This window comes from Cyanistes caeruleus, unplaced genomic scaffold, assembly GCF_971803275.1.
Source record: "Cyanistes caeruleus unplaced genomic scaffold, bCyaCae1.hap1.1 HAP1_SCAFFOLD_106, whole genome shotgun sequence".
Lineage (NCBI taxonomy): Eukaryota > Metazoa > Chordata > Aves > Passeriformes > Paridae > Cyanistes > Cyanistes caeruleus.
In genome coordinates, this window is record NW_028255907.1 from 842754 (window position 1) to 868474 (window position 25721).

Sequence of the window (25721 nt, forward strand, 5' to 3'; positions counted from 1 at the left end):
TTTTGAGGGATTTTTCTTAGGCTTTGAGGAAATTGGAGCAGATTTTTTGGGATGTTTCTGGAATTTGGTAGAGTTTTGAGACGTTTCAGGGATTTTTGTGTGATTTTTCTGGAATTTCATGGGATTTTTCAGAGCTTTTGTGGGATTTTGATAAAATTTAAATATTTTTGTGGGATTTTTTTTGAATTTTGTGGGATTTTTTTTGAATGTTGTGAAATTTTGTGGGATTTTGAGGAGACTTGAACAATTTTGTGGGATTTTTCTTAGACTGTGTGGAAATTTGTGGAGATTTTGTGGGATGTTTCAAAAATTTGGTAGGGTTATGAGAAGATTTAAGGATTTTTTTTGGTTTTTGCTGCAATTTTGTAGGATTTTTCTGGAATTTTGTGGTATATTGAGGAAACTTGATGAATTTTGAGGGATATTTCTAATATTTTCTGGAAATTTGTGCAGATTTTGTGAGATGTTTCTGGAATTTGGTGAAGGGAGAAAATTTAGGTAATTTTGTGGTATTTTTTTCAAATGTTGTCAAACTTCTCTTAAATTTTGAGGAATTTTCTCAAATTTTGAGGGATTTTTGTAGAATTTTGTGGAAATTGTGGAGATTTTGTGGGATGTTTCTGGAATTCGGTAAAGTTTTGAGAAGATTTAGTGAATTTTGTGGTATTTTTTTCTTTAATGTTGTGGGATTTTTTAAAAAATTTTGTGGGATATTGAAGAGATTTTTGTGGAATTTTCTTGAATTTTGTGAGATTTTCTTTGAATTTTGAAAGATTTCGAAGACTCATGAAAAGTTTTTAAGCATTTTTCTTAGATTGTGTGGAAATTTGTGGAGAATTTTGTGGGATATATCTGGAATTTCATGAGCCTGTGAGAAGATTTAAGGAATTTCGTGATTTTTTTCTAGAATTTTGTGGGATGTTTCTAGAATTTTTAGGATTTTTTTTGGATTGTTTTGTGGATCTTTGTAGGATTTTGAGGAGACTTGAAGGATTTTGATGGCCTTTTTCTTAGATTGTGTGGAAATTAGTGGAGATTTTGTGGGGTGTTTCTGGAATTTGGTTGGGTTTTCGGAAGTTTCAGGGAATTTTGTGGGTTTTTTTGGAATGTTGTAGTAATTTTCTGGAATTTTGTGGGATTTTGAGGAGACTTGAAGAATTGTGAGGGATTCTTCTTAGATTGTGTGGAAATTTGTGGAGATTTTCTGGGATATTTCTGGAATTTGTTGGGCTTATGAGAAGATTTTTGGAATTTTGAGGGGTTTTTTTCTGGAATTTTGTGAGGTGTTCGTGGAATTTGGTGGGATTTTTTTTGAATGTTGTGGAATTGTCAGGAATTTTGTAGGATTTTGAGAAGACCTGAGATATTTTGTGGGTTGTTTCTAGAATTGTTAGGATTTTTTGGAATGTTGTGGGGTTTTTGTGGAATTTTGTAGGATATTGAGGAGCCCTGAAGAATTGTGTGGGATTTTTCTCAGGCTTTGTGGAAATTTGTGAAGATTATGTGGGATATTTCTGGAATTTGGTAGGGTTTTGAGAAGATTTAGGGAATTTTGTGGGTGTTTTCAGGCATTTTTTTTGATTTTTCTGGAATGTGGCGGGATGTTTCTGGAATTTTGTGATGATTTTTTGTAATTTGGGTGATTTTGGAGAGACTTGAAGAATTTTGAGTACATTTTTCTTAGATTGTGAGGAAATTATTGGAGGTTTTGTGGGGATATTTCTGGAATTTGGTAGGCTTATGAGAAGATTTTTGGAATTTTGTGGGTTTTATTCAGGAATTTTGTGGGATGTTTCTGGAATTTGGTGGGATTTCTTTGGAATGTCGTGGAATTGTCTGGAATTTTGTGGGATTTTGAGGAGACTTGAAGGATTTTGTGGGGTGTTTCTAGAATTTTTAGGATTATTTTGGAATGTTGTGTGGTTTCTGTGGAATTTTGTGGGATATAGAGGAGACTTGAAGAGTTTTGAGGGATTTTTCTTAGGTTTAGTGGAAATTAGTGGAGATTTTGTGGGGTGTTTCTGGAATTTGGTTGGGTTTTCGGAAGTTTTAGGGAATTTTGTGGGATTTTTTTGGAAAGTTGTGGTAATTTTGTTGAATTTTGTGGGATTTTGAGGAGCCTTGGAGAACTGTGTGGGATTTTTCTTAGATTGTGTGGAAATTAGTGGAGATTTTGTGGGATGTTTCTGGAATTTGGTGGGCTTATGAGAAGTTTTTGGGAATTCCGTGGGTTTTTTTCTGGAATTTTGTTCAATGTTTCTGAAATTTTGTGTGATTTTGAGGAGACTTGGAGAATTGTGTGGGATTTTTCTTAGATTGCATTGAAATTTGTGGAGATTTTGAGGGATATTTCTGGAATTTGGTGGGCTTATGAGAAGATTTTGGGGACTTAGTGGGGGTTTTTTTTGTAAGTTTGTGAGGTGTTTCTGGAATTTGGTGGGATTGTTTTGGAATGTTGTGGTAATTTTCTGGAATTTTGTGGAATTTTGAGGAGCCTTGAAGAATTGTGTGGGATTTTACTTTGATTGTGTGGAAATTTGTGGAGATTTTTGTGGGATATTTCTGGAATTTGGTAAAGTTATGAGAAGATTAAGGGAATTTTGTGGATTTTTTACTGGTATTTTGTGAGGTTTTTCTGGAATTTTGTGTGATTTTGATGAGTCTTGAAGAGTTTTGAGGGGTTTTTCTTAGATTGTGTGGAAATTTGTGGAGATTTTGTGGGATATTTCTGGAATTTGGTAGGGTTTTGAGAAGATTTAGGAAATTTTGTGGGTGTTTTCTGCCATTTTTTGTCATTTTTTCTAGAATTTGGAGGGATGTTTCTGAAATTTTGTGATGTTTTTGTGTAATTTGGGTTATTGTCCTGGTTTAGGGTAAATTTGGGAGAAAACCTCCAGGGGGCTCCCCCCGGGAAGCAAACCCACGTGGCCCCTTTCTCCCACCCCCCATCCAGTTCGGGAAGAGATTTCTCTGAGAGGAGTGGAAAAAACCTGTTTATTTCCCAGGCACAGCACTACCCAGCACAAAAATGAACGATATCAAATTACAAAACCTCTCGCCCTTCAGCAGAGATGAGGAACTTCAGAGGGTCTCTTTCCTGGGGGTGTTGGCTCTGTTATCAGTCCCTCTGGCGCTGGAAAATGCCGCTGCCCAGGCCGGGCTCCCGGTAGTCCAGGGGTGCTCCCGGTGCTCCCCCGAGTCCCCAGTCCAGAGCAGCTTCGATTCGTTTCAGGAAAAGGGAAAGAAAACAGTCCAGGAAGACCTCTCTGCTCCGGCTAGCTGGAAAGCCAAGGCGATCTGTGTCTTGTTGTCTGTCTGTGCTGTAGTCAAAACTCCCGATGCGGGGGGAGCAAGTGCAGTCTGATAACAGACTTGGTGCTTCTTTTCCACTCACTTTTACTCTCAGATGGAATTTTAAGAATACAGAACCTGTGTCGGGGTTAGGTGGAAGAATGGGGATACAATTTAACATCATAATCAACCCAGGACACACGCCCACTGTGCTTTCCAGCTGCTTTGCTCCAGCTCCCCCCAAATCACCACGAATTCCACTGAACTGAAACAAATCCAAATCCTCGTGGGTCGGGACAAGGGCAGGGAGAGGTCACTCAGGGATCACCATCAGGGCCACAACAGCCCGACACGGGGAAATGAACTGAGCTTAGGACTGAGCAAATCAGACCAGGAGAATGAGGATTGAAATCAATCTTGAGAAACACCTCCTCCCGCTCCTGAACTTTTCTGTCCGGGCCGCTGCTCGCGGGGCACAGAGAGGGGCCCGGCCTTGTCCCTCCAGACCTCCCTGGGAATCACCCCAGAGCCCTCAGGCTTCCTTGTGCCCATCCCCGGGGTCCCTTGTCCCTCCCAATGGCTCCCGTGGCTCTCCCAGTCCATCCCAGCCTCTCCCAGTCCATCCCAGTCACTCCCAGTGACCCCGCCTGTCCATCTCGCCCCTCCGTGCATCTCTCGCCCCTCAGCCAATCAGAGCGCGTCTCTCTGATGACTCATCAGTTGCCGGGCAGATCCACAGAGCTGAGAGCCCCGCGCTGGACTCGGCCACCCAGTGCCGCGCACTTCATTCCCAGTCCCTCCCAGTGCCACCACAGTCCCGCCCAGTGCCACCACAGTCCCGCCCAGTGCCACCACAGTCCCTCCCAGTGCCACCACAGTCCCGCCCAGTGCCACCACAGTCCCTCCCAGTGCCACCACAGTCCCGCCCAGTGCCACCACAGTCCCGCCCACTCCTTTTTAGCCATTCCCAGTCTATTCCTAGTTCATTCTCACTTCACTCCCAGACCTCCACGCCCTCATCCAGTGTCCCAGTATCCACTCTCATCTCTTTCAGTGCCATCCCAGTCCCTGCCAGTCCATTCCCAGTCCCTCTCAATGCCACACCACTCCTCTACACTCTCTCCCAGTGCCCATCCCAGCGTGTCCATCTCGCTGGTGCCCTCCAGCTCCCAGCCCGGCCCCGGCCGCCTGCTCTGCTCCCTGATGGATTTCTCCCCTGCCCACATCCAGCTGAGCTGCTCCCAGGGCCAGCAGCAGCTCTCGGGCCACGTGCTGGCCACTGCCGTGCTCCCCAGCGGGGACTGGAGCCAGCAGCTCCTGGTGCTGCTGGAAACCGCCCCCGGCAATGCGGGCTCAGCTCCAGCTGCCAGGTGCAGCACGGCAGCCTGGAGCACCCCCTGAGCCGGCACTGGGGCACGGCCCGGCCCCCACAGCGCCGGGGGCAGCGGGGGAGGCACTGGGGGGGCCCAGAGGGGGATTGGGGTGTGCTGGGAGGAACCGGGACGGAGTTTGAGATAGACTGGTTTAAACTAGGGAAGGGATTGAGGTGCTTAGGATGGCTGGGAAGGGGTTTGAAGAATGTTGGGGAGGGTGGGATGGGGTTCTGGGGGTGCTGGTGGACACTGGGAGGGAGTTTGGGGGTGCTGGGTGTCACTGGGAGGGATTTGAGTGAGCCTGGAGGAGCTGGAAGGAGATTGGGCATTGGAAAGCAGGGATTGGGATGAGGTTGGTTGTGCTGGAAGAGACTGGGAGGAGTCTTGATGAGTCCTGGTGGGGCTGGGAAGGGACTGGGAGAGGGTTTGGGGGTCCAGGGGCAGTGGGGGGAAATTGGGAGGGGGCTGTGGGATCCTGAGAGGAACAGGAGGGGCTCTGGTGGGTCCTGGGGAGGCTGGGAAGAGACTGGCAGTGATTTACCAAAATAGCAATATTGATCCAGTATCAACATCAATCTGTTAATGGACAAAAAAACCTCTCCAACAGTTTAAAGTTACAAAGTGGATGTTTAATCACAGCACTGGGCGAGTGCGGGAGTCACCCCTTAATACGCACTGCAAGCTGACAAAAGATTCCAGTGTCTATTTATTTACAAAAGTCTTGAATATCCAAAATACTAATACATATTAATACTAATACATATGCATAATGATAACACTTCCCATTCCCCACTTTGGATTAAAATGCACTGTAATCAGTTTAAAATGTCATTACAACTGCGTGGTTGGCTCCCCAATTTGAGGAGGGGGTCGTTTTGGTGAGGAGGGGTCATCAAGAGATGAAGGAAAACGGCTCTTCCTCACTCTCACCTTTCTACCTTTACAGTGGTTGACATTACAAATGACATTTGGTACAACTCCAGTTTCCTCCCTTGTGACTTTGAAATGGGTTTCCAGATGTAAGGTCTGTGATCTTCCTGAACCCGTTTATCAGTTTCTCTTTTCTCATTATAAGCACAGCTGAACAAACATACAATGAAAAGGAATTTTTTACCTAAGTCTGAGATTCATTATCTCAAATCCTGCTTCTCACTTAATCATTAACTCTAACTAGCTCCAGCAAGGCCTATCTCTAGCTGAGATCTCCAAATTTTCTAAAATACCTAATTTTTTAAAATTAGTTAGTCCAAAGGAGGTTCCAGAGGGTCCTGGGCAGGCTGGGGGAGACTGAGAGGGTCCTTTGAGGTACCTGTGGGGTCTGTGAGAGGTTTTGGGGGTCCTGCCCTCTGCAGTTGCCCCAGGGACGCCATGAAATGCCACCTGCAGTAAGATGCTGACGGAGATTGGAGTCTCCATGTTGGGTTTCGTCTTCCTGGTTCTGGGGCTCAGCATCTACCTGAGCAAGAATGTGAGACGGGGTCCCTCCCCCAAAGCATGTGTGTTCCCTCAGGGCCCCCATGCCCGGTGTCACCCCCTTTTCTCTGCCAACAGAGCTCCTGAGGCAGCGACAAAAGGTTCTCTAGGATTGAAAGTCAAGAAATCCAGTCTCCTCAAGGAATTCCCATTGTTGGTCTGTGTCCTGATGGATTTTCATTCCCCTGCTTTCATCCAGGTGCCCACAGGGAGCCAGGAAGATGTGGAGCCTCCCAGCCAGGTGTCTTCCCAACACAGATCACCAGGACCACGGATCACCAGGGCTCTGCCCAACGGGGGTCACTGGGGATCATCCAACGCCCATCCTCCCATGGGGGATGGAGCTGGAGCAGCGCACGAAGCTCTTCCCGCACTCGGGGCACTCGCAGGGCTTCCCTTACTGGTGCCTCCGTTGGTGTTGGGTCAAGTGAGAGCTCTGTGAGAAGCTCTTCCCACACTGGGGACACTCGTAGGGCCTCTCCCCAGTGTGGATGCGCCGGTGGACAGTGAGGGTGGAGTTGCGGTTGAAGCCCTTCCCGCAGTCGGGGCAGCGGAAGGGCCTCTCGTCTGTGTGAATCCGCTCATGTCTGATGACAGTGGAGCTGCGCTGAAACCTCTTCCCACACTCGGGACACTCATAGGGCCTCTCCCCCGTGTGGATGAGCTGGTGTTTTCTCAGGTCAGAGCTCCACCCAAAGCTTTTCCCACATTCCAAGCAGGTGTAGGGCCGTTCCCCAGTGTGGATCACCTGGTGTGCCCTCAGGTTGGACCTCTTGCTGAAGCACTTCCCACATTTTCCACACTCGTAGGGCTTTTCCCCAGTGTGGATCCTCTGGTGTTCCCTCAGGTAGGAGATGTAGCTGAAGCTCATCCCACATTCCCCACACTTGTAGGGCTTTTCTCCAGTGTGAATCACCTGGTCCTGGATCAGCTCGCACCTGTACCTGAAACCCTTCCCACATTCCAAGCAGTTGCAGGGCTTCTCCCCACCATGAGGCTTCTCCCCCAGCTCTGAGCTCCGGCTGGATCTCTGGCCATGTTCCTGGCATAGGCGGGATCTTTCCTCCTCGCAGCTCCCTGGGCTGGGTTTGCAGACCCTTCTCATGCGGCTTCTCCAGGGCTTTTCCACCTCCTCCATCCAGCCACGGCTTAGGAATGAAAAATCCTGGTTTGGGGGAAAAAACAAGAGGAGAGCACTTTGGGCTGGGGGTACCTCCTTGCCCAAGGTGCTCTCAGGAAGTCACTGGGCATCTTGTGTCTGAAAGAACCTCCAGGACACCAAGAATCAGCACCAACATCCTCCAAACATCAAAAGAGATCAAAAACTTCCAAAACACCAAAAAGCTGATATCCTCCCAAAATAGAAAGATTCAGCCCCCACAAAAAAACAAAGCACCAACATTCAGCCCAATAAAGCTCAGATACACCGAGATTCAGCCCCGTGAAAATCGTGCATCTCCCTGCCCGGGCACTCGCTGCATGGGGGGGTGAGGGGGGCAGTGAGGCCGGGCCGGAGCAGGGGGTGCCTGAGAGAGGCCCCGAGCCCGGCAGAAGCCCCTGCACAGCCATGCAAGTGGCTCCTGGCCGGACTCGGGGATCCCCCTGGCCATCCCCGCTGGAGCAGCCTGGTCCTGAGGGACTCTGGCCCCTGCGAGGGACCCCAGGCTGCAGCAGGACAAGGATTCCTGGCCCTCAGGGGGAGGCAGTGACATGACCTGACTGTGACCCCCATCCCTGTGCCTCTGGGCGGGGAGGGGGACGGAGAGGGGCACAAAGTTAAGCCCGGGAAGGAGGGAGAGCTGGGGGGAAGATGGATTTCCGTAAGAATTACTTTGCTTCTCGTTTTCTTGTTCTGACATGTTGGATAATAAATTCAATTAATTTCCCCAAGTCAGGTGTGCTGTGCCCGTGACGAAGGATTGAACTGTCCCTACCCCCATCCCGACCCCCGAGCCTTTCCTTGAGTGTTCGGCTCCCGCCCGGGCCAGGAATGAAAGTCACGGAGTTTTGGCCTCTTTCTGGCATCCCCTGCTCCATCCCGGACTCACCCCCAGCTCGCAGCGCCCTCAGCTCCCGGGCACCCCGAGCTCCCGGCGCTTCAGCGCAGCGGCGCTTCCTTGGCCTCCTGCCCGGGCCGGGCCCAGCGCCGGGGCCGCTCCTCAGCCCAGGGGGCCGAGAAATGGCCGAGATCAGCCCAAGGCAGGCGAGGCCGTGCCGTGTGCAGAGCCCGCCGCTGGCTGCGATTGGCTGCTTCTGCCGTCACTCGTGGCTCTGCCGCGCGCTGATTGGGCAGAGCGGGGACAAGCCCGGCCCCGCTGGCGCCCCCAGGGCGGCCGTGGGGCAGGAGAGCCGCCATTGCCGGAGCGTCTGTGCGGGCCCGGCCGCGGCGGCAGCAGCGGCCGGAGCCCGGTGAGGCGGCGGCGGAGCTCGGAGGCGGCCCCGGCCATCGCAGGTGGGAGCCGCGCTCGGTTCTGCGGGGGCTCGGGGCTCGCTGCGGGCCCGGGAGGGGGCGGCAGGGGGCTGTGGCGGGTGGCTTGTGCCGTGGCCGGCCCGTGTTGGCCCTGGGCTGAGGGCGCTGCGGGAGCGGCTGCCCGCGGTCTCCTTGCCGCTGGGGCCTCGGCAGGAGGCGGTGGCGGAGCAGCGCTGGCTCGTCCCGCTTCGTGTCGGGAGGCCGGAGGTGGCTGCGCTGGGCCCGGGGCCGGGCGGGAAAATTCCCGGCGCCAGAGGTTTGTGTGGCCCAAGGAGCCAGAGGAGCGGTGTGCAAGTGACTTTATTGCTGCCCAAAGGGAGAGGCCATGGGGCATTTGCCGTGCGCTCTCTCCAGGTGTTGGAGGACGCGGCCTCGTTTTTGTCCTCATTTTCCCGGCCGCATGTCTCTGTCCCTTTGCCCAACACTGGCCGAGGTGCTTGGAAGGTTCAGCCTTCCCGATCCGCCTGCTGCATGTCCTTTTTGTATAACACCCGATATTCCTGGCTCTGTGAAGTGTTTGTTCTTCTGGAAGTTCAGGAATGTATCGGGACTTGGTCTGAGCAGCAGTCCTTGTCAATTAGTAACATTTTCTGAAACTGGTGATTTCTCCCATTGCTTCCTTATGTGTAAGTCCCTAGCCCAATCTCCAAGCAGATTCACTCATTGCCTCTGTTTTTTCTCCCTGGGTGTTCTTTGTTTTTGGGATTGCTCTCAATGCCCTCATTCTCTGTCCTTTTGTAGCCGTTTGTGGCTCAGGAGGCCTGGCTGCCACCTGCATCCCCTTGCTCAGCTGCTGAATGAGCTGCACTCAGCAAGGTGTGGTGCATGGTAAAAAGATGAGAGTTGCTGTAGCACATGAGAGGAGAAACAGCATTTGTTTAACCCATGGTCTGTGAGAGAACCACTAACTGTGTCCCATTCCCATCCTTTCCACGTTTGGACCAGTACAAGAGCTGTTTTTTTATTTCCTTTTTTATCTGTTCCTCCACTTTTCCTTTGTGATCTATTTGCCAAGAGCAGTTTTAGTCATTTACCTTTCCACAAACTCTGCCTCGATTTTCTGCTAAAGGGTACTCTGATCCCATCCCATGGTGAAATGTTGTGTTCCTCATCTGAGTGGATTGGTCGCGAAGAAGGTTGGGAGCTGTCTGATTGAGTATGTCAGGAAAATTAATCCACAAACCCCAGAGGTTTATGTCCAAAAAGGATACAGGGGAGTCCTTTGACTTTATTTGAATAAAGGGAGAGGCCATGGGGCATTTTCCTGGGGTCTCTCAAATTTTTGGAAGACACAACCTTGTTTTCATCCCAATTTCCCGTCTCTGTGTGCCTCTCTTTCCCGACTGCCTGAGGTATTGGAGAGGTATAGACTTCCCGGAATGCCTGATACCTAAGATTCCCCTCTAATGTGTAACCCTCCCTCTTAATTTTTAACTCTTATGGAATTTATGGTTTTCTTGCATTATTTCTTTCATCTTTCAATATTTAATCTCATTTATCAGCAATCCTACAGTCTGTAAAGACAAATAGATATTTTCCATTCATCCATCAGTGGAAACTTTCTCATTGTTTCTTCTATCTCTCAGTGCTGGTTTCATGTATCAGCAGACCCACAGCTTGTTTATAAAGACAAATCTGTCATTCCTCTCAGGTATTTCACTGACAGTTTGTAATCTAATTATGGCATTGAAATGATGAATGGGTTCTCTGGCTCCTGATATGAATTCCTTGGGGTTCCCAGGGGCTGGTCCATGGTGCTGCAGTGAGAAATGTGAGTGAAAATAGGAGAAGAAGGTGACAGGAGAAAAGGGCAGGAAAGATGATGGGAAAATTCTAAGAAACATGAGTGCAAAAGGGTGAGAAACATGAGGGGAGAGAAGGGAGAGAATGTGAGGGGAAGAGCATGAGAAACTTAACTATTAAAAACAGTAAAACAGTAAGGAAATGTGAGGGAAACATTGTGGAAACCTGAGGGGGAAAAAAAAAAAAGAGAAAACTGAGGGTGGAAAAAGGCAGAAGATATGAGTGAAAAAAGGGCACAAAATATGAGAGGAAAAGTGTAATGAACATGAAGAGAAAAGAATGATAAATGTGAAGAAAAAGGTGTGAGAAACATGAGAAGAAAGAAGTGAGAACGCTGAGGAGAAAAGTGAGAAACATAAGGAGAAATTTTGAGAAGGAAAACTGGGATAAGGAGAGAACCAAGAGGGGAGAAAAAGGTGGGAAATGTGAGAGGAAAAGTGTGAGGAACATGAGGTGAAAAGGCTGGGAATCATGAGTAAAAATGATCAGAAGTGTGACAGTCTTGGTTGGGAAAGGGTGGAAATGTGAGGGAGAAAGGACAGGAAATGTGAATGAAGAAAAGGGCAGGAGAAAAGGCACTATTGACAAAAGAGCTGTAATAATTCCAAACCCATTCCCCCATACATTTGTCCATTTATTGGACAAGCCCAGGGCTGCTCTGTGTGTCCGTCTCTACCTCTGCCTTAATTCCCCTTTGGAAGCGGTGGAACTGGCCGGATCTGTGTCGCTAGAGGACACAAAGTGGAGCACGAGGGTTTGAATCACAAAACAGCCAGAGGTTTATTTCATGAGGCAAAAGCCCTTAAAGCCCTTATTTTGGGGTTTTTCACCCCTTTTTATAAGGTGTTCCAATACAGGTTAGGCTGACTGGTAGAAGAAACAACAGCTCCCTCATCCCATTGGTGGGACAAGAGAGAAACACTCTCAGAACATCTGTATGATTATTTTGAGAAACTAAAACCTTGTTTTCACTACAGTCCTTGAGAGAGAAGAAAGTTCTCAAAAGACTTTCCCTTGGGAACAGATCAGCCCCTGAGAGCTTGAAACTGTCTCAGGTTCAGAAAATCATGTCCACAGATCTGCCCACCAGCAGCAGCTGCTCCAAGCTGGGAACGTGACTGGCGGTGCTGATTTCCAGAGGCTTCTGTCCCCCAGGTGAAGCCAAGGCAGGGCAGGGTTGAAAAGCGCTGCTGGTGCTGCTGCTGCTGCTGCTGGTGCTGGTGCTGCTGCTGCTGCTGGTGCTGCTGCTGGTGCTGGTGCTGCTGCTGGTGCTGGTGCTGCTCTGTGCCAGAGAGCCCCGTCTGGGCAGGGCACGGCGCCCACGCACTGCGGGCTCTTCCTCCTGCTGGGCACACCTGGGAACAAGTCATGATGACTTGTGGGAAAAACAAGAGCTTTGTGGGGGCTGCACTGCTCCTCACACACTCAGGCCACCTACGGCACAGAGCTTTGGCCCCCAAAAAGGTAAACCAGAGGGAAACAGCTGGAAAAGGTTTCATTTCAACCTTTCTTACCTGCTCAACAGAAATGGCCAAAATGAAAGTTACCAAGCAGGGTGTGATCCCCACATCCAGCTTAGAAACAGTTAGAAAGAAGGCAATACTGTATTTCTGCACTGGTTGTGTGGGAAATCCCTTCCCTAACTTGTGCACACCCAGCAATCTCACCTACTCGTTTGTATCCATGGAACTAAGACATACTCAATACTTTGCTGAAGCTCACAGGCTAAACATTCCCCTAAATTATTTGACATATGTAAATCTCATCTCAGAATTTATCAACATGAGAGTAGGGCTGTCCTGAGGGTCTCTGGTAGTCATTGTCATAGGTTCAGGAGGAGACCCATGCACAAAAGAACCCAAGACTCAGATGGGGTTGCAAAGCAAATTTATTCTATTAGTTGCAGTAGCAAATACTGCATACCAACCCCAGCATTCCCAAAAACCCGCTGAGCGGGAGAAGGAGCTGAAGCATCGTCCTCAGCAGGAGGGCAGGTAGGCACTGCCCTTTCAGGACATCCCCTGCATCAAAACAGTGTGCACCTCGTCCTTCTCACCTCTCCACCCCAGACGCAGGCCTTATATCTCCTGCTCAGGAGTGGCATTTTCCCAGTTCCAGCATCAGCTCCCACAGGGCCAGCATGAGATGAGGCCACAATAGCTCAGAATAGCGACTCCAAGCCAACAAGGCCTCCATTATGCATTGTTCCTCTTTCAAAAGTTAACTGCCCACCGACTGACCAATACATTGCTTCTCTTGCAAGGGTCAAGTTCCCACCCCTTAAACAATACAGTTTTCTTCATTGTCTTGTCAACCTGCTCAAACATGGATCAAATGTGGCAGGGCCTCAAACACGACTGCAGTCCCTGACACAATCTTTTGGAAACACCCGTTCCTCCTCTTCTCCTCTGGATGTCAAGAGATTCCTAAAACCACTTTCTTCCTGTGAATGCATTCCAGCTACCTTCTTACCAGGACCACTCTCTTTATTCTCAAGGCTAAGATAGCCACTTGCAGACATGAATCACTGCAGTGGGGGAATACAGGGTTCAGCACTGTTTGTTAAAGCTAATGGAATTCACGAGCCCTATTTGTTACAGTTCAACACCTCTCCTTCCTTTTCTGGGAATTCAACACAAACTTAGTAAGTTCTGCAAGTGCTCTTGCTGCATAAAGCCACATTGTGTCTTTCATTCAGCAATTCATGAAGAAAACACCAATTGCCTACTGAGACACTTCTGCTCCCTCCCAAATCACTACTCAAGAACAAGCCTCAGGCACATGCCCATAGTCCCTCTCTGCCAGCAGCTCCGAGCTGCATTGCACAGTGCTTGCTGTGCCCCAGAGAGCACCAAGCAGGCTGGCCTGGTGCCCCTGAATATTTCTGCAAAGCCCTCTGCATTTCACACCTTTGCTGTGGCTCAGTGCAGAGCTCCAGGATTGCAGGCGCTTGGTCCCAGAGCTGTGTGAGGCACTGGCTCATGCAGATGTGCCCTGACTTGCTGTCAGTGCCTCACGCTGGCCTCGGTTCCCCTGGCAGAAATGCCGTGCCTGAAGGACACTGCCCTGTGCTGGAGCCTGCGGAGCAGCCCAGCTCCCTCCCCCTGTGCCCAGAGTGCTGCACACACTGCTGACCATTGCCAGCAGTTCCAGGGCAGGCGGCAGAAGAGCAGCAATGGTCAGGCAGGGCAGCAGCCCTGGGCTGCTCTTTGCCTTTCTCTCCTCCTGTGCAGACTCCAGACAGCCCATGGCACCAGTGTGTGCTGTGCCCAGCACAGCGCCGCTTCCCCTCAGGAGCAGCCAGCTGCCAGCTTGGCTCTGAGAGCGGAGGATTTGCCTGGGGCCAGCAAGAGGCAGCCAGGGCCAGGCTGCTGCCTCTTGCAGCTCTAAGGGCCTCCTTCCAGCCTGCCTCTGCCGAGGCTCAGGCTTCTCCGGGCTCTGCCAGGGCTCTGCTGGGGCTCCAGCCTGGCCAAGGCCGGGCCCGCTCTCACCTCACAGGCGCTGACAGCTCTGCACCACAGGAGACCTTGCACAGCACCCTCACTGCTCTTTCTGCTTTCTCTCTTCAGCCAGACTCTCCTCCAGCCAAAGAGATTTCTCTTAGGGGTACAAATCCAAGTGGCAGGAACCCAAATACTCTCGAGTCACATCTGCACAACCTGCATCTGCACAGGATGTTTGCGTTGCACCGCTCCTCCTTTGGTTTTTCCTGCAAATGCCATTGCTGTTTCTGCCTCAAATAGAAATGCCACAGCTGGGAAAAACTTGGCCAGTTGGCCATATTCCAAAGGCAGTGTGGTCTGGAGAGGATGAATGAAGAGGAGCCTTCCCCCCTTACAAACTGTACCAAAGAAGCCATCAATGTCACTTTCCACCTCTAAGAAAAAACTGACAATTCAGGAGGAAATGTTGAGCTTTCTCACAGGGTCAGAAGGAGAGAAATGTTCCAAAGGAGTTGAGATTTTAGAAATTTTATTTAAAATCCTACTCTACAATCCTACACTACAAACCTACACTACCATCCTGCACTACAATCCTACTCTATAATCCTACTCTACAATCCTACTCTGCAATCCTACTCTATAATCCTACTCTAAGTTGGCCATGGAGAAGACAGTTTATAAATTGATTGTTGCATTCCTGCCTCCTCCTTCCACTTCTTCACTGCAACGATGAGAGGTGCCAAGCTGGACCCAGGCATGGCCGATGTTATAAATTGATGCTGCAGAAAGGAAAAGAAAACAACAAGAAAGCATGATTTTCCAATCTAAGAGCTTTAAAGGCAGGGGAATACTTTTTAAATGAAATGGGGATTGAGTCAGAGTAGGTCAGGAGCATGGGGCAAGAGTGGCACAGGTTGCCCCAAGAGCTGGTAGGTGGCCCATCCCTGGAAATATCTGAGGTGTGAGTATCCTGATCTCTTGAAAGATGTCCCTGCTCATTGCAGGACACAGTCTAAATGACCTTTCCATGTCCCTGTGAGTTAGTTTGAGATGAATTGACATTTAGGGAAAGAAGTAAGAAACCCCGCACGGAAGTGATTTCTTTGAGAGAAGCTGCTGGGAGCTTCCTCTGTGCCTGAGACAGGCCAATGGCTGGCTAGTTCTGAGAACTGACAACATTTTGCACCATTTAGAAATGAGATGTGCCTCTGTGATGATGCACATTTTGAAAACCACCAGCCCGGGCACTGGCCCTCTTTGCTTCCGGAGCCCGAAGGTAACGGAGCTCTGGTGAGGCCGGCCCTGCTCGCCCACGGCCTGTGCTCCTGGGGGAGGCCGGGCCAGAGCCCAGCGGCTCCCGGGCGGGGGATGGAGGCTGCGGGACCCCGGCCCCAGGCTGGGCCAGGCCACGGCTGCTGACATCTTGCCCACACTAAACCCTCTCCCCGGCGTGCAGCGACGGCTCCAGGCCGAGCCTCCCCTCCCAGCGGCTCCCGGGCAGAGAGAGGGGCCCAGCACAGCCTGAAATCCAACACCGTGACTGCCATGACCTGGGTGAGATTGAACCCTTTCACTGCACAGATGAGACCTTTCTTATTCTTGTGGGCCTGATAATAAAATTTGTTATTCCTTTGAAGTTTGAAGCCTGTTTTGCCCTTCTCCTAATCCATAGCTCCCAGCAAGAAATGAGTAAGTGCCCTGGTGATTTTAGCCAGCGCTAAAACCCAGCACTCCCTGCCAGCCCAGCCCAGTCTAGGATTGCTCCCCACTGTCAGCTGAACAGCACCAAGGTTGGAAGGGAGGAGGATGGGGGCTCATCTGATGCCTTGGATTTCAGTGGAGGAGGAGCCCATCCCTGGGACACTGTTTCACCTGCAGCCCTTTTGGCATTTTACCTGCAGCAGCTCCTTGGCAGACCAGCGCTGCGCCTCGCCTTTCTGCAGGCAGCAGCTCAGGAAGTCACGCAGCAAAGGCGAGAATTGCTCGGGCTGCCGCAGCTGTGGGCTCCCTTCTGTGGCTATGTGGAATTTAGCCTGGAGAAAAAGGAAACACAAGGCTCCACCTGCTTCTTTCCCATCTGGAACTGCTCTCCCAGAGCCCATTGTTCCAGCTCCACTCTGCAGTGGCAGTTTTTGCCCTGGCAGAGAGGCAGACATGACTTTCCTGTAGCATTTGGATGATGACTTTCCTGTATCATGAAAAAACCCAAGCCCCAAAGCCACAGCTTTGCCAACATCCAGCAGATCTTGCCTTGGCAGCTGATTTCATTGCCTGCTCTAGTTAGTGGCAACTACATCAGCAAATACATGTTTCCTTCTCAAAGGATTCCCAGCAGCTTGGCAGCCTTTTTGGAAGAGGGATTTTGCTATTCTAACTAACTCTACTATTTCCAAGGATTCTTACATGAAAAGAATCTCTGCAGTGCTTGTTGGTCCCTTAAGCACAGCTGCCATAAAACAAAACTCATCCAGCTTTTTGTCCTGTTCTTGAAAATGATGGTAATTGGAAGAAAAGAAAGGAAATGCAGCAGGTGTTCCTCAGGGAAGGAAACAAACCTTTGGAATCTCATTTTCAACACAGACACATTAAGATGACTCCACAAATGTATGGGGTTGAAAATGCCTGTTTGGGCACACAGGAGCCACCTGCAGCTCTGTCTCTCAGCACTCTGAAAATTTCAGGTTCCCTTATGTGGCAAAAGGAAAATATTCATGGTGAAATCAGAAGTGTCATCCCTGTGGTAAGCCTGTGCTCGTTGGATTCTCAAGTCAATGCATTAACGCTGTGCCCATCCCAGAAAGTGCCAGGAAACAAACAGGAGGTTTTGGCAGGCTCTCCCTGTCACCAGGCTCCAGCTTGGTGATATGGAGAAAGTGGCTTGGGTTAGGAAAGAAGGTGGTCACTGAGTGTCTCAGCAGCACTGCACAAGAAGCAGAAGAGACTCTGGCTTTACAGCCTCATCTCCAGGTTTCAGGCAAGTTTCCCTGTGAGAAGAATGGGGCTGCACTTCTTCTCTCAAAAGCACTGTTTTAGAAACTTGGTTTGGTTTGAGTTTCTTTGCTTCATTTCTGGAAAGATAACAGCAGCTCTGAGACGCTTGTTTCCTATTCTTGGGGCCATCTACACAGCCAAAAGAGCTGGAACGACTTGTAAGGCAAAGCAAAATGCTGCCTGAGAATGGAGATGGTTTGGGCGAGGTAAGGCTTGAGTTCCCCCAGTGCTGCAACCAAAGCTCCAGCAGATGCTGATGTGCTGCAGGGCCATTTGTAGAAGGGGCCTTGGTGGAAGTACTTCCAGCAGATGGCCATGGGATTTTGTGCAGTGAGCAGAGAACACGGGACAGGTGAGAAAGACAGCGGGATCAGAGAGTATTTGCTCCTTACCGATTGAGCAGTGAAACTGTCATAAGGAGTTTTTTGTTCGGCCATTTCAATTGCCACAATTCCAAAAGACCACACGTCCACTTTGGGGCCATATGGTTGACGCTTCACCACTTCAGGTGCCATCCACCAAGGAGTCCCGGTCACCGAGCACCGCTGATTTTGCTCAGGGGTGAGCTGAGCAGAAAGGCCAAAATCAGCTGAGGAGAAAGCAAAATACTCTTTTAATTTTAATACTCTCAATTAGGAAACCAAGCCAGAGAATTCCCCGGTAGAAGTTTGAGAATGTGCAGTTGAATTTTCTGGACAATACTCCCTGCTCTGTTTCCTTGGGGCTTTAGCCAAGGCAATTGGCTACTTCAAACATCCCCCCATTTCTTACACTTCCTCCACCAGTGCCTTTTGTTTTCCTGAAGGTTTAGATTGCAGCTCCCTCCCTCTGGAAGGAACACACACAGACACACACAGAGCAATAGCACTCTTGGCTGCTTGTGGTTCCTTGTCATAGCTGTGTGCACCCTGCAACTGTGCCTTCAGCCCACAGCAGGGGGGACCCCTGCACTGCCAGCAGCAGCATTTTTGGGGAGCTGGCAGTCACTGAAAGCAGCCCCACACCCCCCATTCCTGGAAGGCTGAAGCTGAGCAAGAATACACTGACCCAGCTTGACAGAGCCGTCGGTTCTGAGAAGGATGTTGTTGCTCTTGACATCTCGATGGATCACGTGGTTGGAGTGAAGAAAATCCAGTCCTTGCAGGCACTGAGAGAGAAAAGAGAACCAGGGGGGCAAAAAGTAGTGCTGTGAGTTCATCCCACAAGAAAGGAAACAGCTGTGGAAGGTTCCCTTTGCAGGGGAATGGGGAGGAATGGCAGAACACAGCGCCATTGAGAGCAAGAGCCTGCTGCTCCCACAGTAGCAGAGCAGCACCTTTCTCAGTGGAGAACTGCAAATGCCAATGCACGAGACAGAGATAGAATACAAGAGCAGGGGATAAGAGGACAGGAAGTGAGTCCAGGGAGTGTAGGGGCACTGGCAGACAGTTCCCTTGAGATGCTCTTGCTTGCCCATAGCCTAGCAGCAACACAGAAACCAAGCCTGGCCCATGAAATCCCTCCCGTTCTGAGCCCCTGTTTCCCAGACAATGCAGCTCAAGGCCCTGGAAGCACAGATGGGATCCCTGACCTCCCGACTGACAGCTGCAATCTCTCCTTCAGACATATGAATCTCATCGATGAGATCTCTCAGAGTGCCTCCGTCCATGTACTCCATCACCAGCCAGAGTTCCTCATGCACAAGGTAGCTGAAAAAAGGAAACAAGGCCATGCAGGTGAACATGCACGCCTAGGTTGGTTTTTTGCTTGAGTCTTGTTTCTGGGTCCCTTGGAGACAAGGGCAGAAGTAAAGGCATAGACATTGCCTCTAGGCTGTGCAGTGTTTGCAGTCTGTGCTGTCTCAAGGAGAAAGGCAGTTTAGGAAGAGCCCAGATAAAAAACCTGTCACGCATGGCATTTCTGGAAATAAGCACCTAGTCTTCCTGGCATGCACAGCAATGGAAAAGAGGGGCAACAATGCAAGGGCAATCCTCTCTTGGATGGTTCATCAGCATTTAAGAAACTTGAAAAACTCAAGCCCAAAGAACTGTGGAGGCAATGAACTTAGAAGGTATTGAATTCTTAAGATAGGGCTGATGCAGGTTTTTGAACAATGTTCAGTCTGCATTTGCCAGGGTGGATTCATGCAGACAAAATGCAGTCTCTTCCCATCCATTGGAGATAAGTAGAGAAATAATCATTAACAGCTCTATTTCCTGCCAGTGACCAAAGTGGGTTTTTAAGCTCTCATGCTTGTAGTATGTAAACAAACATTCAAGGGATAGGACCGTGACCACTCACCTGGCTAAGTAATTCACGATCCTGGGACTCCTATTACTCTCCATGATCCTGATTTCATTCATGGTTAGTATCTTCCTACTCACTTCTTGCACATTTATTTTCTTGATGGCCACCTCAAATGACATTGAAAAGGAGTAATTTGAGAAAATTGGTAGCATGAGACCACAACCCACATGGAGCAAGTGATTTTGGAATGGCACAGCCAAGCTGTGCCCAAGTGCCTTGTGATTAGACCTCATCACTGGAGTAATTAGGGAGTGACATTGCAACAGCCCATTTCTCTGCTCCCTTGGGGGTCAGTTACAGGACATGTGGCCACTGAGGATTTGCCTTGTCCACAAAGCCTGTTCCAAGTGCAATTTGCAGGCTGGCTCCAGTCTGTGCTTCTTGTGCCTTTTCAGCACAGCTCTACTCAAAGCTCCAGCCACAGCTGTCAGCAGTGGGGAAAGGCCTGGAGAGCAGCAGAGGCTGCAGGGGCTGTTGACATTTACCTCTCCTCCTGTTGCAATGTCAAGTGCTCTGGAAACCTCTCCAAAACCCCTAGAAACAAAACAGCAGCAAAGAAAGGAGAAGCCATTTAGATCTTGCACTGAAAGCCAGTCCAGACAGGAGAGCTCTGCTGTAAATGCCTAAAAGCTGCAGGTTGCAGGAGGGGTGTGCCAGAAGGCAGATGATGCATTTTCCCCTCAAGTGCCTGGGCACTGGGCCTGTTCCTGAAGCCTTGGGCTTTACTGCCTCAGCTCCAAAAAGCAGCTTATTCCTTCATCTCGGCTATCAGCTTCTAAACTGTGCAATTCTAATCCTGAGCATGGAGTATTTCCTTTAGCAAACTCTTGGAGAGAAATGTTCCTGAGAACTGTTATCTGACAGCTCTCATTGGGGGTAGGTTGTGCTTTCAGGCAAGCAAGATTCTTCTCCTTTCATTAGTGTGGCCAGATGATTTGGAGACATCCAAAAATGTGAAGGAAATGAACCCTGAGCTGTCCCACACTTGAGAGACAAGCAGATTTCCCAGGTTCTGTTCCTTGCTGCAGGCAAGACCTTGGCAGCATGGAGATGTCTTTGACAATGCCTTCTGAGCACACTTGACAAATTCTGGCCAGTACTGAGAGATGGGGCAGACTAAGCCCGCTGTCTAAACATGTGGACAACTTGTCTGACTTCCCACTTGATGGATATTCCCCCAGGGAAACACCTGGCCCATGGCTGTGTAGAAGTGACTGTGGTTGGACTCACCCGCTGCCAAGACTTTCCAGTTCAATGTATTTTGTTGTGGGATTTTCCTTGTTCACCATTCTCCCTGAGGGAAACAAAATGCAAGATGCTGACTTTCAGGCAGAGATCCCAACTTGCAGGAGATGCCAAAGGCAGCCCCGCTGTCTGGGGCTCTGAACCCTCTGTGGTCAGCTGGGCAGCAAGCACAGCAGCAACAAGACAGGCAGTTGTGCAGTACAAATGGGCAGCAGAGAGACTGATTTTGTCCAGTCCTTGGAAGGAAATGAAGCGCAGAGAGCACAGCAGGGCACAGCATAAGGCTGGCAAAGGCCAAGCATGAGCACTGACAAGCAATGGCAAGAAGACACAGCCAGCCTGAGCCCCTGACAAGCTGTGGCCCCTGTTCAGGACACAACAGCATTGCCTTGGAGATCAGACACAGCCAGGTGCAGATCAAGGCCCTTTTGTGTGCCAGCAGGTGAAGGTAGACACCAGATCAGCTGGGATCTTTCCTCAGCCCCACCAGGTCTTTTCTGAGAGCACAGCACTGGCAGCTGTTATGGGCAAGAAGCAGATTAAATGGGTTGTGCTGCAGAATCACAAAGGGCTTGATGTGTTTTCCCAGAGACTGATCTGAGCAGGGCTTGGGCCAATAGGTAGGATTCTAAGAGTCATGGGAATGGCTGGGAATCAGGGATGAAAAAGTGCCATGGATCTGAGGAATACACAGCACAGGGGCTGCAGGCTCGCTCCTGAGAAATGCCTGCAGTGCTGTTTTATCTGATCACACCACGTGGACGTGTCTCTTGGACACATCTTTATAAAAATAAAACTAGGATATTAATTACAGATTGTTATACAAATATCTGTTTCTTCATTGTGGGCCCAATGAAAACATCTCTTTCTCTCTCTTTCTGCTGTCACCTGATGTTCTTTCAAACGAGTCCTCACTGACAAAAATACAGCATTCTCATAAAAACCTTGTAGATGTAGTAGAGGCAATAAAAACAGTCCTAAAAATGACACCAGTAAGACACATGGGGCAGAACAGCTCTTTCAGGATGGAGAAAAGACAGACTCTACCAAAAAACCCCAAATCTGAAACCAAAAAGTATAGAAACTGAAAACTAAAAACAGAACCACAACAAAAAGACAAAACCCCAAATCCAATCAATATCTCTGAAGTCTTTTGGTTCTGACGAGTGGTGGGAAGTCTGGAGTCTAAGGAGAATTTAGGAATCAAATATTCTGTTCAGTTTGGCCACTAGCACACAGAACTTGCATAGATCATTTGCTAGGCCACAGCCTCCTGCTGATCCAAGAACAATTCCTGCTTCTGCCTTTAGTGTCAAGGGAATGCCAGGCAAAGCCGAGCCAGTCCAAGCTGCCCTCAGAGGCAGCAGGAACAGCCAGAGCGCTCTCTCGCTGCCTCAGAGCACAGCAATTCCTGTGGGGAGTCCTAAATGTCTCTGGGACACCAAAGTGAGGAGGATCATTTGCTACAGCTCTGCTGGCACGTGCACACAATACACTGTCCCTCAGACAAGAAATACACCAGACGTACTCAGTTGCTCCACGAAGTCTCCCTGGCTCTCCTGGAGCTGAGCAGCAGATGTGTCACTGCTGGAAATGGACAAACTGCCCCGGCTCCACTGCTCAGCTTGGGGAACAAAGGCTCCTTTAGATGCTGCTGCTGCTGCTGCTGCTGCACTAGATTGAATGGAAGAGCCTGTGTAGATCTGCGAGAAGAAAGGAGTTTGTGTCAGGAAGCTGGCTGGCAGAGATTACCCCGAGTTCCCTTTTCAAATGCAAGCCCTTAGGAAGTTGCTGTTAGCCACATGCAAAGCTCATCAACTGGATTTTTTGGATGCCCACTTCTGGAACCAAATGGTCAAAACCCAAGGTTGGTTTTAACCAAGTTCATGGCCAGTTTCATATTCCATTTTCCTGGATTTTCTCAAGGATGACTGCAACAACGACCATTCCACTTCCTCCCAAGGATCCCTTTCCCCCTCCAAGGGCTGCAGACACATTTGCAGCTCCTTGTTCTAATGTTGGAGCTCCTCCCTCTCAGTCCTCTTTTCCTGCACCATCTTCAGAAGGTGCTCAGCCTGCAGCACTTGTGCTTGGGACAGTACCTGTGCCTGCCGCCGACCTTGGGGCTCTTCATCAGCCGGCATTTGCTGGAAGCCTTCGCAGGCTGCCAGGTGAGATATCAACACGTCCACCTCAAGTCAAAGAGAACAAAGCAGTCAGAGACCACAGCTTGTCCCTGTGTGCCAAGGCTCATTGACTGTGAGCAAAGGGAAAGAGCAGGACAGCAGCAGATTCACCAAGGGATACAGACAGCTTGCAGCTTGTATTCCAAATCTGTCTGGGGGACTGTGTTCACTTGCAAAAAGCCCTGAAGAAACAAGGAGAGCAGGAGCAGGCCAGCAGGAATCCCTTGAGATGAGTGCTGGCAAAAGGGGCAAATGACTGGTGCCACTGTCCAGTGCAGCAGCTGAGATTGAGCACAGCAGGAAATGTCCTTCCAAGCAGCTGGGATAGACACTACAGCAGGATGGCACTGAGAGGCATCAGCCCAGCTCCCTGCTGCTCTGCAGAGGAAAGGCAAGAAGGGCAGAAAGCACCAGACTGCAGTGACTGCTGTGCCTATCGCTCTTTCACTCACTCGATTTTCTAGAGCCTCTTGCTGCTGAACGAGGAGATGGAATTTCTCTTCGATTGTTCTTCTTTCTTCCTCCAGCCTCTCCTCCCTTGCCCTGATCCTAGCCTCAGTTTCCTGCAGCTCTGCCAGAAGCTCCTCCTCAGAGGCCTGTGAAGAACCAGAGAGAGGAATGTCCATGAGTGGAGTGTCTGCCACACTTTCACTCACCTGGTTTTCTTGATTTCCTCTCTGCCAGGGGAGATTCATCTCCTCTTGGATGCTTCTGTCTTCCTCAGGCCTCCTCTTCACTGCCATGATGGCCCTCGGAGCTTCAGGCAGCTCTGCTTGGGGCTCTGCCTCGATGTTCTGTACACACAAAAGGAGAGCAAGTGCCTGGGAGCTGCCCTTTTCAGGCCTGCCCTGCCACTCCTGCCCTTCTGACATCTACACTCTTGTTAGAAATCCTGCTCATTCAGGGGACAAGGATGTGTGCAATTGGATCCTCTGCTGCAGGTCAGAGAGCCTCTATGGCCACCTCAGGATATGGAAGAGGACCAAGGTGTTTCTCCTCCCTCTTTTGTCAGCTGAGAATTCTGAGTGGCACTGACAGAGATCCTCAAAAGGCCCCACCAACAAATTAATTGACACACCCCTAGGGATGCCAATGAAGGAAGCCATGGATCATGTAATGCATGTATGACCAAAGTCAGCAAAAACCACCTAAACCATGGAATTGTCCCACCTCACTAGGACAGGCAGAAATTTATAGGTTAAACAGGGAGTGTCAGGACAGAAGAGGCAGGAGGAGGAAAACAGCTCTGAGGAGAAAAAACAACCATCTCTAAAGGGGTTCTTAGCAACAAAAGACAGCACTCAAGGACTTGCAGCTTTGCCCCCACACTAGGCTCCAATGCAGTTTCCAAAGCTGCAGACTTCACCACAAAACGTATCAAGAGAAACTTGCCACTTGTGGATTTTGCCTCAGAAGAAGGGTTCAGAACTACACAGTTTGTTTCTTTGGCCACACAGGACAAGAATGGCCGGCCACAGCTTCATGGACAACACAATCATCTCCTTGCATCTTATCAAAAGCCAAAAGACAGGTGGCCTAAAAGACTCTGCAGAAGTGAAGAATTACTCCAGAAAACTGCAGAACACTTCTCCAGGTCATGCAGAGGTTTCCAAAAAGGGACAGCAAACAAAGCAAGCCCTGTGAGCCCCAGAAATGCCGTGTGAGCCCTTGGCCATGGCTTGGCAGAAGCCAAGAGACAGAGCTTCCCTGAGCCAAGCAGCCAGCTGCTCACCCGCAGGCAGCAGCGCTTTGGGGCCTCAGCACGACGGCTCAAAGCCCAATTTCCAGCTGCCACGGGATGGGGGAATGGCTGGGTGCTGGCAGGACTCCAGCACTCAGCATCCTCAGCCAGCAACAGCAAGTGCTGGCTGCTCAGAAACTTGCAGCTCTGCCTTGCACTAAAGACAGCAGCACCCAGCACTGGCACTTACTGTCTGGGCATGGTCAGGCTGGGCTGTGACCACAGCTGGAGGCTCGTGCTCCTTTTGCTCATTTTGCTCCTCTTTGGCCTCTTCTCCAGGAGCAGAGGGAGCCACAGCAGAGTCTGCTCTTGCTTCTGGGCTCTGTGGACAGATGGTGGAGTTAGGGACAGGCAGCTCCCTATCATTTAGAACCTTATTTCTCTTCAGCTCGATTTCTACAACCAGCTCTACCAAGCACAAATCATCAGCTTTGATAGCAATGGGATTCTAAGTCTCTGCAACTAAATTAAAATGGGTTAATTCAGCCAGGCAGAAAATAGCTCTGAATTAGAGAGTTCACCCTGGCTACTATCAGCAAGCAACGTTCTCTCTACAAATCTGAGCTTTGAGTTCTTTTAAATCTCTGCAATGGAAAATTAGGAAATAGTCAACAATGCCTTTGCTATTGCTGTTGTAAACATGGAAATGGATCTTCTTTCAGCCCACCCAGCTGGCCCTCTGCACTCTACTGCCACAGGCCAAGCTCACAGTTCCCTGCACAATTCTGAAACTCCAGAAACATCAAATGTTCCTTTCTGACTCACCTCAGGATCGGCACCTCTGAACACACGGCTCAGATGACCTGCAGTGGGCAAGGAAAATAAACCAAATTCTTTGAGAAAACTGGAGAGAACCGTGGCCTATTTAGAGCAGCATCTGAGAAGATCTCCCAGTCTGCATTTTCAAAGGTGTCCTGCTTGACTGGTGTGGTTTAAAGCAGCAACTAAAAAATCACTAGGAAACTTACTTATTTCTTGCTGTGAGGTATGGATTAGAACAAGAGCAAAACAGGCTTAAAACTTAAATGGAATAAAGAAAGTTTATTGACAAAAACTACAAGAATACGAAAGCAGAATAAAACTTCCAGAACAACCCTTTTCTCCCCCACTACCCAACCATTCCCTTGTTTACATGACAACATGGAGACAAAAAACTTTGGAACTTTGGTGTTTACAACAGTCCCAATTCCTGCTAGAGTCTTTTCATCAGTCTTTGTAGAGAAACAGAAGTCTTCTTCTGCTATCTATGGAGTTTTTCACAAGAAAACTATTTTTCTTCATAGCTTTCTATTTCTCTGATGCCAGCTGCCCAGAAATCTGCCATCAGTTGTCTCCTCCCATTTCCCATCACTCTGAGGTGTGTTATGGGTCATGAGTCCAGGGATGTCATTTTTATGAATGAGTTATTCAAAGGCAAAA

General features: G+C 49.5%; 2 protein-coding genes across 3 annotated transcripts in view; both read right to left on the reverse strand.

Annotated features, from left to right (window-relative positions):
- Positions 1 to 25721, reverse strand: part of LOC147646239 (serine/threonine-protein kinase PAK 3-like) — a 578286-nt gene that overhangs the window by 551207 nt on the left and 1358 nt on the right. Inside the window, exons 2-14 of one of the 2 annotated variants that reach the window (XR_015281929.1) lie at positions 25068 to 25105; positions 24493 to 24624; positions 23014 to 23355; positions 22478 to 22567; positions 21904 to 22078; positions 20361 to 20424; positions 19616 to 19664; positions 19125 to 19237; positions 18415 to 18532; positions 17892 to 17991; positions 17237 to 17433; positions 15749 to 15886; positions 14451 to 14632 (exon numbers count right to left, since the gene is read on the reverse strand). Coding sequence is in view for 1 of the 2 variants with exons in the window: in XM_086873727.1 (XP_086729853.1) it covers positions 14504 to 14632; positions 15749 to 15886; positions 17237 to 17433; positions 17892 to 17991; positions 18415 to 18532; positions 19125 to 19237; positions 19616 to 19664; positions 20361 to 20424; positions 21904 to 22078; positions 22478 to 22567; positions 23014 to 23355; positions 24493 to 24624; positions 25068 to 25105 (1685 nt within the window). In the remaining variant the exon portion in view is untranslated. Of the gene's footprint in view, positions 1 to 14365; positions 14633 to 15748; positions 15887 to 17236; positions 17434 to 17891; positions 17992 to 18414; positions 18533 to 19124; positions 19238 to 19615; positions 19665 to 20360; positions 20425 to 21903; positions 22079 to 22477; positions 22568 to 23013; positions 23356 to 24492; positions 24625 to 25067; positions 25106 to 25721 lie in introns of those variants that run through there. The other variant, XM_086873727.1, reaches the window with a different exon arrangement.
- LOC147646249 (uncharacterized) lies at positions 5272 to 8357 on the reverse strand. The gene is made up of 2 exons (XM_086873735.1): positions 8186 to 8357; positions 5272 to 7302 (listed from the first exon to the last, which is right to left on the reverse strand). The coding sequence occupies exon 2, from the start codon at positions 7273 to 7275 to the stop codon at positions 6535 to 6537; it is 741 nt and encodes a 246-aa protein (XP_086729861.1). The 5' UTR covers positions 7276 to 7302; positions 8186 to 8357; the 3' UTR covers positions 5272 to 6534.

Bases quoted from the DNA above. Each gene is read 5' to 3' on its own strand.
- LOC147646249 (XM_086873735.1), bottom strand. From the start codon at position 7,275: ATGGAGGAGGTGGAAAAGCCCTGGAGAAGCCGCATGAGAAGGGTCTGC.